Raw genomic sequence first — 15,650 nt, forward strand, 5'->3', positions numbered from 1 at the left:
CAGGGAAGTTATTCCAAACATGTTAAAGTACTAGCCACAGACATTCTGTGGATTCTTGCTCAAATCTCAGGCTAGAGTGAGTGCGGCGGCATCCACCTCTGAATCTGGACCTATGTGTCAGATCCTCCAGTATTGAGATTAATATGGAGGCTGGTTCACAGAGGTATCTAGTAATATACTGTAAGTAGAGGAATCCTGATTATAGGGGGTAATTCCAAGTTGATTGCAGCAGGAAAGTTTTTAGCAGTTGGGCAAAACCATGTGCACTGCAGGGGAGGCAGATATAACATGTGCAGAGAGAGTTAGATTTGGGTGGGGTGTAGGGCCGGACTGGGACCAAAAATAGGCCCTGGCATTTTTGAAGCACACAGGCCCACCTCGGTGTCAGCATCTGACTCCTCCCCTTATTATTCCTGACTCCTCCTACTTCTTAGTCTATGCTCTTACAAATATAAATTAATATTATAACAACATACAAGTGTACATCATTCTGTATTAAAATACACACAACCATTGGTTGAAGTGGAAATGTTGAAGTGGGGGTATGGAAAAATAAAGGTTGTAACTAAGCGTGCGCGCTCCAGAAAAGGGGCATGGACACGCGAGTGGCCCATTCACTAGAATGAGAGCGTCTGTGTGCACTCCCGGCGGGGCTAAGCGGCGACCAATCAGACAGAGAGTGTCCCATAGAGGTACTGTGTGCGCGCGCACCAAAAATATTGGTGTGGCCAATTAAAATGGGATGTGATACACAGACACATGCCCCCAATAGTGCAGTGCCAGATCCACAATTGCCCCCACAGTGCCAGGTATACAAATGCCCCCACAGTGCCAGGTATACAAATGCCCCACAGTGCCAGGTATACAAATGCCCTCACAATGCCAGGTATACAAATGCACCCACAGTGCCAGATCCACAAATGCCCCCACAGTGCTAGATCCACAAATGCCCCACAGTGCCAGATCCACAAATGCCCCCACAGTGCCAGATCCACAAATGCCCCCACAGAGCCAGATCCACAAATGCCCCCACAGTGCCAGATCCACAAATGCCCCCACAGAGCCAGATCCACAAATGCCCCCACAGTGCAAGGTATACAAATGCCCCCACAGTGCCAGCCAATTGCCCCCACAGTGCCAGTTATACAAATGTCCCCACAGTGCCAGGTATACAAATGCCCCCACAGTGCCAGCCAATTGCCCCCACAGTGCCAGGTATACAAATGCCCCCACAGTGCCAGGTATACAAATGCCCCCACAGTGCCAGGTAAACAATTGCCCCCACAGTGCCAGGTATACAAATGCCCCCACAGTGCCAGGTAAACAATTGCCCCCACAGTGCCAGCCAATTGCCCCCACAGTGCCAGGTATACAAATGCCCCCACAGTGCCAGGTAACAATTGTCCCCACAGTGCCAGGTATACAAATTGCCCCCACAGTGCCAGGTATACAAATGCCCCCACAGTGCCAGGTAAACAATTGTCCCCACAGTGCCAGGTATACAAATGCCCTCACAGTGCCAGCCAATTGCCCCCAGTGCCAGGTATACAAATGCCCCCACAGTGCCAGGTAAACAATTGCCCCCACAGTGCCAGCCAATTGCCCCCACAGCAGTGCTGCAGCTGCTTACCGCTGCTGCTGCTGCTCCTCCGGCTGGGATGTGACTGAGGGCTGTCATGAGCTGATAGCGCGCCAGCGCGGCTATGTCTGGCGGCGTGTAGCGGACTTCAAACCAGCCGCCGGTTCGTGAGCCAATCAGAGCTCGGCAGCGGCGGCTCCTGATTGGCTGCCGGTCCGCAAGCTCTGATTGGCTCACGAACCGGCGGCTAGTTTGAAGTACACTATACGCCGCCAGACATAGCCGCGCTGGCGCGCTCTCCTCCCCTGACAGCTGAGACACGCTACCGCCGGACTGAGCGGCAGCGTGTCTCAGTGAGTGCTGGACCGGCCCACGTGGCCATCGGCCCTTCTGGCATTTGCCAGGAGTGCCAGATGGCCAGTCTGGCCCCGGTGGGGTGTGTTCAAACTGAAATCTAAATTTAGCACAGCTACGATCAACTCGGAATGACCCCCTATATCATAACACTTCATCACTGCACTACATTCCCCTATCCACTGCACCACATCACTACACTAGGGGGGTAATTCAGACCTGATCACTTGCTAGCTGTTTTTTGCAGTCCTGCATTCACATAGTCACCGCCCACCGGGGAATGTATTTTAGCTGTGCAAGTGTGCGATCGCATGTGCAGCCGAGTGGTCCAAAAAGATTTTGTGCAGTTTCTGAGTAGCCCAGGATTTACTCAGCCGCTGCGACACTTCAGCCTGTTCAGGACCGGAACTGACATCAGACACCCGTCCTGCAAACGCTTGGGAATGCCTGCGTTTAGCCAAACACTCCCAGAAAACGGTCAGTTGACACCCACAAATGCCTTCTTCCTGTCAACCACCTTGCGGTCGCCCGTGCGGATGAATTCTTCGCACAAACCCATCGCTGAGCGGCGATCTGCTTTGTACCCGTGCGATGCGCATTGCGGTGCATACGCATGCGCAGTTCTGACCTGATTGCAGCACTGCAAAAAATGCTAGCGAGCGATCAGGTCTGAATTACCCCCTACATGCTGAACTACATCACTACCCCTGTGCACTACACTACATACCCTGATAAGCTACACCACATCAGTGCTCTACATGCCCCTATATATTGCAATATATTACTACACTACATACCCTATATGGTACACTACATCACCACACTACACCCCCCCTATAAGCTACACCAAATCCCCCCATCTGGGAGGCAAAGCGGAGGTTGATACTGCTAACTCGGAGCACAGTGCGCTTCTATAGCTTGTACGGTGCACTGCATGCTAGTCGCAGCACTGTATGGCAAAGAAGTGAGTTTAAGAAAGTAGACAGCAAAGGAGAGAGACAAGAAGATAGTGTGAATACTGAACAAATTAGTAATTGTATTTCTCACCTTAACATCACCAAACAGGGCTGGGAAATCATGAGTACTTGTTCCAAGATCAAAATGGTACAATATGTCTTCTTTCATTTTTTCCAGGTGAGGATTTGAAAGGTGAATGTGCCTTTCCTCTCTAATAGAACAAGACATAAAAAATGGAAATCCCAAGTGTTGATTAGTTACTGTAAAATAAATGTAAATGCAATATTAGTTCTTTTAGGATGTATTGTAACTAGAGATGAGCGGGTCCGGTTCGTCGAGATCCGAACCCCCCTGAACTTCACCTATTTTACACGGGTCCGAGGCAGCCTCGGATCTTCCCACCTTGCTCGGTTAACCTGAACGCGGCCGAACGTCATCATCCCGCTGGCGGATTCTCGCGAGATACGTATTCTATAAAAAGAGCCGCGCGTCACCGCCATTTTCACTCGTGCATTGGAGATTGAACGGAGAGGACGTGGCTACAAATATCTGTGCTCAGTGTGCTGCAAATATCTACGTTCTCTGCCTGAAAAGCTCCATATCTGTGCTCAGTGTGCTGCAAATATCTGTGCTCAGTGTGCTGCATTTTGGTGACCAGCAGTATATAGTTGTACAGTACAGTAGGCCATAGCTGTATCTTGCAGCTCCGTGTCACTGCAAGTATCCATTCCATATCTGTGCTGCATTTTTGTGAGCAGTATATATAGTAGTACAGTGCAGCATTTTGGTGACCAACAGTATATAGTTGTACAGTACAGTAGGCCATTGCTGTATCTTGCAGCTCCGTGTCACTGCAAGTATCCATTCCTTACCTGTGCTGCATTTTTGTGAGCAGTATATTTAGTAGTACAGTGCAGCATTTTGGTGACCAACAGTATATAGTTGTACAGTACAGTAGGCCATTGCTGTATCTTGCAGCTCTGTGTCACTGCAAGTATCCATTCCATATCTGTGCTGCATTTTTGTGAGCAGTATATATACAGGTTGAGTCTCCCTTATCCAAAATGCTTGGGACCAGAGGTACTTTGGATATCGGATTTTTCCGTATTTTGGAATAATTGCATACCATAGTGAGATATCATGGTGATGGGACCTAAGTCTAAGCACAGAATGCATTTATGTTACATATACACCTTATACACACAGCCTGAAGGTCATTTTAACCAATATTTTTTATAACTTTGTGCATTAAACAAAGTGTGTCTACATTCTGTCAAAGTCAAAAATATTACATAGAGAGACCATATAAACTGCACACATATAAGTCGCTATACTTGCAAATATGCGCAGCGAGCACAGCAATATATGGAAACACACGCATTTGCTCGGACATGGCACTGAGATGGATTCGGCACTTGTTTCATACAGTACATGGTTATAATAATGAACAGCACCAGACATCATGGAGATTTAGAATTGGCTAATGAATTAATGTCATGGATGTGTATCATTCGAACCGAACCAGATAAACACATCATGTTTGGTATTGAAGCAAGCAGAATGAGGTGTGGGTTAGTTTGAGGCCTGTTGTGTTGTTGTGGGACATTGCAGCGGATAGATATGATTATATGTATAAAAGCTAAGATCATATTGTTAGAACAATGGATGCTCAAGACAACCTTTTACTAAGTTTTCAGGGCTGAACCTGATTAGCATATACAAAGGAGAAAGAAAGACCCCTCCCCCAGGTACTGGTCAAACAGGAAGGTAGTGGTCAGGTGTGGCCTCAGAGAACAGATGTAATGTAGCTACACTCACAGACACACACACAGCTACCTGGCACCAAGCAGCATGGCGGCTGAATCCCCAGGACATCCTCCAAACTAAAGGCTAAGTATTGAACCTCACATGGCTAGATAAGGAAACAGACAGATTGCTTTCTGGTTTAAATAGGATATTGTAACTTGGTTGTGTGATTGTTGGGTGTTTGTGGATACTCTGTGAAGTCCGTGATGAATTGGAACAGTATACAATCTGTAGCATAGTATTTGTGGTATTTGTTTGCCTATGGAGATTTAAAATAGATTGTGCTGGTTAGTTATAATATATATCCTGTTAATCATAAATACCACCATGCAGTTACGTTTGTGTTAATTACATTGTGATCTGGTCTTGTGATGAATATGCTCTGGTTATTGAGATACTGAAGTTGTTTGGGATGTGAAATTATGAGATGGTTCTAGGAAGTTGGATTACATTGTGAAAGGTGATTTAGATGGTTTGGAATTGTAAAATCAGAACATATGCATTGTTTTGAGGCTTGGACATTTTGGAATAAAGTGCCATGTGTTTGGACCTGCAAATCTAAAATGGCTGCTGCTGGATGTCTTCCCCTCCCCCTTTCAGCCATGTGGTGTGGTCTTTGGAATCAAGTGGAGGTTTCTCAAAATGGAGTCTAGCTTCCATCCCATGCTGTATTCAGCATTGACTAACTGCGCAGCGATTGTCTCTCACATGTGTAGTTTTATCTGCAACCATGTTGTCTCTTATTTAATGTTATCATGAGCCATTTCTCTCTATCTCTCTCTTCTTCTCTTCCCCTTCCATTTTCCCATAAATAGTAATTGTATTGTATTTCTAGTGTAGCTATTTTGGTTAGGAAGTCTTTGTTATATTGTAGTGTATCATTTGTACTGTTATCCCCTTTTTACCAGTATATTAGATATAATACAGTTAATAGGCGTTGGACCCTAAACCAGTATCTGTGTATTTTCTATAGTGTTAAGTGTTCACTTGAGCGTCGGTGACGCTCAAGCAGCTTTGTAGTTAGTCAGGTTACACAAGGTTGCACTTACACCCTGTATCCACATTAAGTTATTCTGTGTATTTCATTGGTATAAGGTTTAAACATAAAAGTATAGCGTTGTGAGCGTCTGCGCCGCTGGTGATCTCCTCGTGGTCTCGAGCGAACCGCTACGCCATAGCGAATCATTCTGTCCCATGATCTCTGGGCCGTGAGCGAACGTGACGCTTGAGCGTCTCGCCTACGGCTGAGCGATCGTTACGCAACTAGCGTACCCATACGATACTTCTTAAGTAAACAGCGTACAGTGTTCTTAGACTTCATAAAGGGTTGGTTATACGACAAAGAAATTTAGAATTGTCAATTCACACAATTCATTTATGTTTCATATACACCTTATACACACAGCCTGAAGGTCATTTAATACAATATTTTTAATAACTCTGTGTATTAAACAAAGTTTGTGTACATTGAGCCATCAAAAAACAAAGGTTTCACTATCTCACTCTCACTCAAAAAAGTCTGTATTTCGGAATATTCCGTATTTCGGAATATTTGGATATGGGATACTCAACCTGTAGTAGTACAGTGCAGCATTTTGGTGACCAAAAGTATATAGTTGTACAGTAGGTCATTGCTGTATCTTGCAGCTCAGTGTCACTGCAAGTATCCATTCCTTATCTGTGCTGCATTTTTGTGAGCAGTATATTTAGTAGTACAGTGCAGCATTTTGGTGACCAACAGTATATAGTTGTACAGTACAGTAGGCCATTGCTGTATCTTGCAGCTCCGTGTCACTGCAAGTATCCATTCCATATCTGTGCTGCATTTTTGTGAGCAGTATATTTAGTAGTACAGTGCAGCATTTTGGTGACCAACAGTATATAGTTGTACAGTACAGTAGGCCATTGCTGTATTTTGCAGCTCTGTGTCACTGCAAGTATCCATTCCATATCTGTGCTGCATTTTTGTGAGCAGTATATTTAGTAGTACAGTGCAGCATTTTGGTGACCAACAGTTTATAGGTGTACAGTACAGTAGGCCATTGCTGTATCTTGCAGCTCTGTGTCACTGCAAGTATCCATTCCATTACTGTGCTACATTTTTGTGAGCAGTATATATAGTAGTACAGTGCAGCATTTTGGTGACCAACAGTATATAGTTGTACAGTCCAGTAGGCCATTGCTGTATCTTGCAGCTCCATGTCACTGCAAGTATCCATTCCTTATCTGTGCTGCATTTTGTGAGCAGTATATATAGTAGTACAGTGCAGCATTTTGGTGACCAACAGTATATAGTTGTATAGTACAGTAGGCCATTGCTGTATCTTGCAGCTCCGTGTCACTGCAAGTATCCATTCCATATCTGTGCTGCATTTTTGTGAGCAGTATATATAGTAGTACAGTGCAGCATTTTGGTGACCAACAGTATATAGTTGTACAGTACAGTAGGCCATTGCTGTATCTTGCAGCTCTGTGTCACTGCAAGTATCCATTCCATATCTGTGCTGCATTTTTGTAAGCAGTATATATAGTAGTACAGTGCAGCATTTTGGTGACCAACAGTATATAGTTGTATAGTACAGTAGGCCATTGCTGTATCTTGCAGCTCCGTGTCACTGCAAGTATCCATTCCATATCTGTGCTGCATTTTTGTGAGCAGTATATATAGTAGTACAGTGCAGCATTTTGGTGACAAACAGTATATAGTTGTACAGTACAGTAGGCCATTGCTGTATCTTGTAGCTCTGTGTCACTGCAAGTATCCATTCCATATCTGTGCTGCATTTTTGTGAGCAGTATATATAGTAGTACAGTGCAGCATTTTGGTGACCAACAGTATATAGTTGTACAGTACAGTAGGCCATTGCTATTGATATAATAATATTACTGGCATATAATTCCACACATTAAAAAATGGAGAACAGAAATGTGGAGGGTGAAATAGGGAAAGATCAAGATCCACTTCCACCTAGTGCTGAAGCTGCTGTCACTAGTCATGGCAGAGATGATGAAATGCCATCAACGTCGTCTGCCAAGGCCGATGCCCAATGTCATAGTAGAGAGCATGTAAAATCCAAAAAACAAAAGTTCAGTAAAATGACCCAAAAATCTAAATTAAAAGCGTCTAAAGAGAAGCGTAAACTTGCCAATATGCCATTTATGACACGGAGTGGCAAGGAATGGCTGAGGCCCTGGCCTATGTTCATGGCTAGTGGTTCAGCTTCACATGAGGATGGAAGCACTCATCCTCCTGCTAGAAAACTGAAAAGAGTTAAGATGGCAAAAGCACATCAAAGAACTGTGCGTTCTTCTAAATCACAAATCCCCAAGGAGAGTCCAATTGTGTCGGTTGCGATGCCTGACCTTCCCAACACTGGACGGGAAGAGGTGGCTCCTTCCACCATTTGCACGCCCCCTGGAAGTGCTGGAAGGAGCACCCGCAGTCCAGTTCCTGATAGTCAAATTGAAGATGTCACTGTTGACAGGGCCGTCTTTTCGTATCGGCTCAATGGGCTCTTGACCAAGGGCCCCAGGAGTTTAATGGCCCTAGGCTGATAGCTGAGGGTCCCCTCTTTCCAGGGGTACCAGATTTTTGAAAATCGGCCCTGGGGAACTGGTGATATCTGACTTGAAAGCAGAGGTCCCCATCCAAGCCTGTTAATTGCTCTTTCCAGTCAGATATCTCAGGTACTGTCTGATTTAGAGATTGTCTGAGGGTATAATCCAAAAGCTGTGACTCTCCCCTTTTGGTGGACACTGGCAAATTGTCTCTACTATGCCCAGAACCAGAGATATCAGCCTTCAAGCAGCTGGTCTCTGCTTCAGCTCCACACGACTAATATGCAGTTTTATATTTTCGTTGGTGAATTGCTCTGGCTCCTGAACTCTGATCCCCAAGTCCCCAGTACCTCCTGAAAGGTTGGACTCTCTATTTTTTTCCCCAATCTAAGCTAAGAAATATATTTTCAGGAACTTGAGATATCTGCAGTCAAGCAATCTGCCCCCCCCCCACCAGAAAATGATAAATATTAAGCCCACACCACTATCCACCCCTCCTCTACATATTAAACACCACCTAACAACCTGGAAGTCATGTACCACAGATTCTTCATTCAGCCCAATGCCCCCTTCTACAGTTTAGCCCCATCTGGGCAGTAAAGGAGTAATTAGCAGAAATTACTGCTCCAGGTCCTACATGTTGAGCGGAAGATAGAACACCTCTACCGCCCATGGGACATCAAAGCTGCCGCTGATAGCAACCCCCACCCATAATGCTGGAGGATGGGTAGGGGGCCCAGTGCATTGCTGTGCCCAGGGGCCTACACTGCTGTTAAGATGGCCCTGACTGTTGAAGTACACCAGGATGAGGCTATGGGTGTTGCTGGCGCTGAGGAAATTGACGAGGAGGATTCTGATGGTGAGGTGGTTTGTTTAAGTCAGGCACCCGGGGAGACACCTGTTGTCCGTGGGATGAACATATGGCCATTGACATGCCTGGTCAAATTACAAAAAAAATCACCTCTTCGGTGTGGAATTATTTTAACAGAAAATGCGGACAACAGGTGTCAAGCCGTGTGTTGCCTTTGTCAAGCTGTAATAAGTAGGGGTAAGGACGTTAACCACTTAGGAACATCCTCCCTTATACGTCACCTGGAGCGCATTCATCAGAAGTCATTGACAAGTTCAAAAACTTTGGGTGACAGCGGAAGCAGTCCACTGACAACTAAATCCCTTCCTCTTGTACCCAAGCTCCCGCAAACCATACCACCAACTCCCTCAGTGTCAATTTCCTCCTCCTTAGACAGGAACGCCAATAGTCCTGCAGGCCATGTCACTGGCAAGTCTGACGAGTCCTCTCCTGACTGCGATTCCTCCGATGGATCCTTGAGTGTAACGCCTACTGCTGCTGGCGCTGCTGTTGTTGCTGCTGGGAGTCGATCATCATCCCAGAGGGGAAGTCGGAAGACCACTTGTACTACTTCCAGTAAGCAATTGACTGTCCAACAGTCCTTTGCGAGGAAGATGAAATATCACAGCAGTCATCCTGTTGCAAAGCGGATAACTCAGGCCTTGGCAGCTGTGTTGGTGTTAGACGTGCGTCCGGTATCCACCGTTAGTTCACAGGGACTTAGAGAATTTCTTGAGGTAGTGTGTCCCCGGTACCAAATACCATCTAGGTTTCACTTCTCTAGGCAGGCGATACCGAGAATGTACACAGACGTCAGAAAAAGATTCACCAGTGTCCTAAAAAATGCAGTTGTACCCAATGTCCACTTAACCACGAACATGTGGACAAGTGGAGCAGGGCAAACTCAGGACTATATGACTGTAAAAGCCCACTGGGTAGATGTATTGCCTCCCGCAGCAAGAACAGCAGCGGCGGCACCAGTAGCAGCATCTCGCAAACGCCAACTCATTCCTAGGCAGGCTACGCTTTGTATCACCGCTTTCCATAAGAGGCACACAGCTGACAACCTCTTACGGAAACTGAGGAACATCATCGCAGAATGGCTTACCCCAATTGGACTCTCCTGGGGATTTGTGACATCGGACAACTCCACCAATATTGTGCGTGCATTACATGTGGGCAAATTCCAGCATGTCACATGTTTTGCACATACATTGAATTTGGAGGTGCAGAATTTAAAAAAAAACGATAGGGCCCTGCAAGAGATGCTGTCGGTGGCCCGAAGAATTGCGGGCCACTTTCGGCATTCAGCCACCACATGCTGAAGACTGGAGCACCAGCAAACACTCCTGAACATACCACGCCATCTTCTGAAGCAAGAGGTGGTAACAAGGTGGAATTCAACCCTCTATATGCTTCAGAGGATGGAGGAGTAGCAAAAGGCCATTCAAGCCTATACATCTGCCTACGATATAGGCAAAGGAGGGGGAATGCACCTGACTCAAGCGCAGTGGAGAATGATTTCAACGTTGTGCAAGGTTCTGCAACCCTTTGAACTTGCCACACGTGAAGTCAGTTCAAACACTGCCAGCCTGAGTCAGGTCATTCCCCTCATCAGGCTTTTGCAGAAGCAGCTGGAGAGATTGAAGGAGGAGCTAAAATGGAGCGATTCCGCTAGGCATGTGGGACTTGTGGAAGGAGCCCTTCATTCGCTTAACCAGGATTCATGGGTGGTCAATCTGTTGAAATCAGAGCACTACATTTTGGCCACCGTGCTCGATCCTAGGTTTAAAGCCTACGTTGTATCTCTCTTTCCGGCAGACACAAGTCTGCAGAGGTTCAAAGACCTGCTGGTGAGACACTTGGCAACTCAAGCTGAACGTGACCCGTCAACAGCTCCTCCTTCACATTCTCCCGCAACTGGGGCTGGGAGGAAAAGGCTAAGAATTCCGAGCCCACCCGCTGGCGGTGATGCAGGGCAGTCTGGAGCGAGTGCTGACATCTGGTCCGGACTGAAGGAACTGCCAACGATTACTGACATGTCGTCTACTGTCACTGCATATGATTCTGTCACCATTGAAAGAATGGTGGAGGATTATATGAGTGACAGCATCCAAGTAGGCAGGTCAGACAGTCTGTACGTATACTGGCAGGAAAATGAGGCAATTTGGAGGCCCTTGCACAAACTGGCTTTATTTTACCTAAGTTGCCCCCCCCTCCAGTGTGTACTCCGAAAGAGTGTTTAGTGCAGCCGGTCACCTTGTCAGCGATCGGCGTACGAGGTTACTTCCACAAAATGTGGAGAAGATGATGTTCATCAAAATGAATTATAATCAATTCCTCCGTGGAGACATTCACCAGCAATTGCCTCCAGAAAGTACACAGGGACCTGAGATGGTGGATTCCAGTGGGAACGAATTAATACTCTGTGTGCCAAAGAACAATTCCATCTTGCGCCTCTTTTTTTTTTTTTTATCTTTGCATCATGTGATGTTTGGGGCCAATCCTGTCTGACACTGCAGTGCCACTCCTAGATGGGCCAGGTGTTTGTGCCGCCCACTTGGGTCGCTTAGCTTAGTCATCCAGCGACCTCGGTGCAAATTTTAGGACTAAAAATAATATTGGTGGTTATTCCGAGTTGTTTGCTCGTTGCCGTTTTTCGCAACGCAGCGCTTTTCATTCGCACTGCTGATAGGTGAGTGATTGACAGGAAAGGGGCGTTTCTGGGAGGTAACTGCCCGTTTTCAGGGAGTGTGCTAAAAAACGCAGGCGTGCCAGGTAAAAATGCAGGAGTGGCTGGCCGAACGCAGGGCGTGTTTGTGACGTCAAACCAGGAACTAAACGAACTGAGGTGATTGCAGTCTAGGAGTAGGTCTGTAGCTACTCAGAAACAGCATGACATTTTTTAGCAGCAGTTCTGCTAATCTTTCGTTCGCTATTCTGCTAAGCTAAGACACACTCCCAGAGGGCGGCGGCCTAGCGTGTGCAATGCTGCTAAAAGCAGCTAGCGAGCGAACAACTCAGAATGAGGGCCATTGTGAGGTGTGAGGTGTTCAGAATAGACTGGAAATGAGTGTAAATTATGGTTATTGAGGTTATTAATACTATAGGATCAAAATTACCACCAAATTCTATGATTTAAGCTGTTTTTGCGGGGGTTTTGAAAAAACACCGAATCCAAAACACACCCGAATCCGACAAAAAATTTTCAGAAAGGTTTTGCCAAAACGCGTCCGAATCCAAAACACGGCCGCGAACCGAATCCAAAACCAAAACACAAAACCTGAAAAATTTCCGGTGCACATCTCTAATTTTAACTAAAGACCACTTGTTCACTGGCATTTGATTTGCCTTTAAAAATGCATTTTAAGTTATATTCAGCATTTTTAATTGACTTGACAAGTTAAATGGAGGTAACTCCACTGAACGAATGGAAAACAGGGTATGCTCCCATACTATGTGAATGGAAGAAAGTAAGTTTATTCGCTCGTATGGACAGCTATACACATCTTGTAATACAACCTTCCCTTATGTGTATCAACATCATAAGTGCTCAGGGCTGCTGACACTCTGGTACTTGGAGGGGGTGTGGCTAAATTGGGGTGGTGTGGCCACTCAATCCCGGGTGACCCCCCCTCCTTCCCCATCATGGCGGCCCTGTAAGTGAACACTTTTAACTACTCTTAAACTAGATACAAAAGCTACACCTGGAAGCAGCATATTTACATTCTCTATCTCCACAACCCACAATTTGGTTGACATGCCCTCACTGAACTTTCCCTTGACAGGTACATCCTCTTATAGCACAGTAACTGCAATTAATTCTGCATTGCCTATACATTCGTGCACACAGTTCCAGAGCATACACAAAGCGAAAACACACAAGATACTCTACATCAACAAGTGTATGTTCAACTTAAAGACATTTCATGGAACAAGAATTATTTGGAAAACCTGTGTTGCAGTGGCATCACAAGGACAGTGCGAGGGGTGCGGGCCACAACGGATGACACCATCCAAAGAGGTGACACCAAAATGTAGAACTGCCCTGCTATTTTGATGTCCCTCCCTCAGATGGTGTAACCGAGCAGCAGTGAAACCAGGGAGGGGATGGGGGCTGCCCAGCAGCTTCCAGAGAGCTAGGCAAGCCTCCAAAATGACAAAAACAGGTGTGACAAGCGGCCATGCCCCCAAAATATAGTACACTATGGGGCATGACTTGCCATGCCCCTTTCTGAGACAAGAAGTCCTACAAATGGAAAACGAAAAGCAAATTGCTAGAGAGTAAAACTAATCCTAAAAAGTTTTTTAAATACATAAACAGCAAAAGGTTAAAAAAGGAGAACATTGGTCCAATAAAAGATGAATTTGGAGTATTGATAAATGATGACGAAATAAAAGCGGAAATACTGAACAAATTTTTTTCATCAGTGTTCACCAGAGAAGAACTGATGGTGGGAGTAGTGCATAACGATAGTGACAGTAATGATTTGTGGTTAGATACTTGTTTAAGTGAAGAAGTAGTCCGGTAGAGACTAAGTAAAATTAAGATTAATAAATCACCTGGTCCTGATGGACTTCACCCGAGGATTCTTATGGAGCTTATATCACAACTAGCAAGACCCCTGTACTTGATTTTCAATAGTTCAATTAGATCAGGCATGGTACCGAAGGATTGGCATATAGCTGAGGTAGTGCTATTATTTAAAAAGGGATCCAAAAATCATCCAGGTAACTACAGACCTGTTAGTTTGAAATCTATAGTGTGGAAAATATTGGAAGGAATTCTAAGGGATAGCATATAGGAGTATCTACAGACCGCTAAGATTATTAGCAAGAACCAGCATGGGTTTGTGAGGGACAGATCATGATAAACTAACTTAATTAGCTTCTATGAGGAAGTGAGCAACAATCTTGACCAGGGAAAAGCAATGGATGTGGTCTATTTAGATTTTGCAAAAGCCTTCGATACAGTGCCTCACAGGAGACTGATCAACAAATGAAAGGAGCTTGGCCTAGGAAAAACTGTTTGTACATGGATAAGTAACTAGCTGGATAACAGGGTACAGTGAGTAGTGGTCAACGGGAACTCCTCAAGCTGGACACTAGTAGCCAGCGGAATACCACAAGGGTCCATACTCAGGCCACTACTGTTCAATATATTTATCAATTACCTAGAAGTAGGCCTGGAAAGCACAGTGTCAATCTTTGCTGATGATACTAAACTGTGTAGGGTAATTCATTCGGAAATAGATGTGGAGTCTCTGCAGAATGATTTATCTAAACTTGAAATCTGGGCGTCTAAATGGAGAATGAGGTTCAATATAGAAAAAATGCAAGATTATGCATTTCTGGACTAAAAACAAACTTGCATCCTACATATTAAATGGGGTAAGTCTAGGGGTAACAGTATTGTAAAAAGATTTGGGGGTACTCATTGATAATAGGCTTAATAACCGTATACAATTTCAAAGCGCAGTAAAGAAGGCAAGTAAGGTGCTAGCGTGCACAAAACGGGGAATTGAGACAAGGGACGAGGATGTAATCCTGTCGCTGTACAAATCATTGGTACGTCCACACCTGGAATATTGTGTTCAGTTTTGCCCACCACTGTATAAAAAAGCTATCGGTGAACTTGAAAGGGTTCAAAGGTGAGCTACTAAATTCATTAAAGGGCTAGAGGGACTGGATTACGAGGAAAGGCTTACTAGGCTGAATATGTATACACTGGAAAAGAGGCGTCTAAGAGGAGACATTATTAATATCTTCAAATATGTAAAGGGACAATACAAAGAGTTATCAGAGGAATTATTTATTAAAAGAACTCTGTTTAGGACACATGGGCACTCGCTGAGGCTGGAGGAGAGAAAATTCCATACGCAACGGAGGAAAGGGTATAGAAACCGTTGTAATTCCTATACCGTTCACCTGATTTGGATGTAAATACCCTCAAATTAAAGCGGAAAGTCTGCAGTTAAAGCACATCTTGTTTGTTTAATTTCAAATCCATTGTGGTGGTGTATAGAGCCGAAAATATGAGAATTGTGTCGATGTCCCAATATTTATGGACCTGACTGTATAAACCCAAGGGTTCATATGGGCTTTAGACATAGGTGCAGCAGTATATACTGCTGGGAATTTGGTGAGTTTTGATCAGAGATGTGCAGAGAAGGTAGGCAAGGGAGACACTGCCTCACCTCTCATACTTCAGTATACTGTATTCCAGAGTTTTGACTAAACTTTTTATGATATCTCCTTTGTATTTTTATAGTCAAAACGCTGGAGTATACTAGCAAATGATAGGAGAGGTTATGCCTCACCTGACTGCATATCACTGTCTATTATGAGAAATACATACAACAGAACTGCAAACTAAAATGTACTACAACTAGAAAGCAAGATATGCTTAGTTATGAAAATTAACATATAATTAAACATTTTTAATACAGCAGGTAAATGATAATAACATCCTGTGTAGGCCGGGGATGGTTGCATGCTTACAGAGCTCTCATCCCTTGCTCCACGATCCACCACAACTGCCCTACA

At 44.9% G+C, this 15,650-nt stretch overlaps 1 protein-coding gene across 3 annotated transcripts in view; it reads right to left on the reverse strand.

Annotated features, from left to right (window-relative positions):
• Nucleotides 1-15,650, reverse strand: part of UPP1 (uridine phosphorylase 1) — a 65,836-nt gene that overhangs the window by 33,094 nt on the left and 17,092 nt on the right. For 2 of the 3 annotated variants that reach the window (XM_063922643.1, XM_063922642.1), the window contains exon 3: nt 2,981-3,101. The exons of the other annotated variant lie outside the window; for it this stretch is intronic. In XM_063922643.1, coding sequence (XP_063778713.1) covers nt 2,981-3,101 — 121 coding nt within the window. The remainder of the gene's footprint in view (nt 1-2,980; nt 3,102-15,650) is intronic. 3 annotated transcript variants of the gene reach the window in all.

The sequence above is a fragment of the Pseudophryne corroboree genome, chromosome 5, assembly GCF_028390025.1.
Source record: "Pseudophryne corroboree isolate aPseCor3 chromosome 5, aPseCor3.hap2, whole genome shotgun sequence".
Lineage (NCBI taxonomy): Eukaryota > Metazoa > Chordata > Amphibia > Anura > Myobatrachidae > Pseudophryne > Pseudophryne corroboree.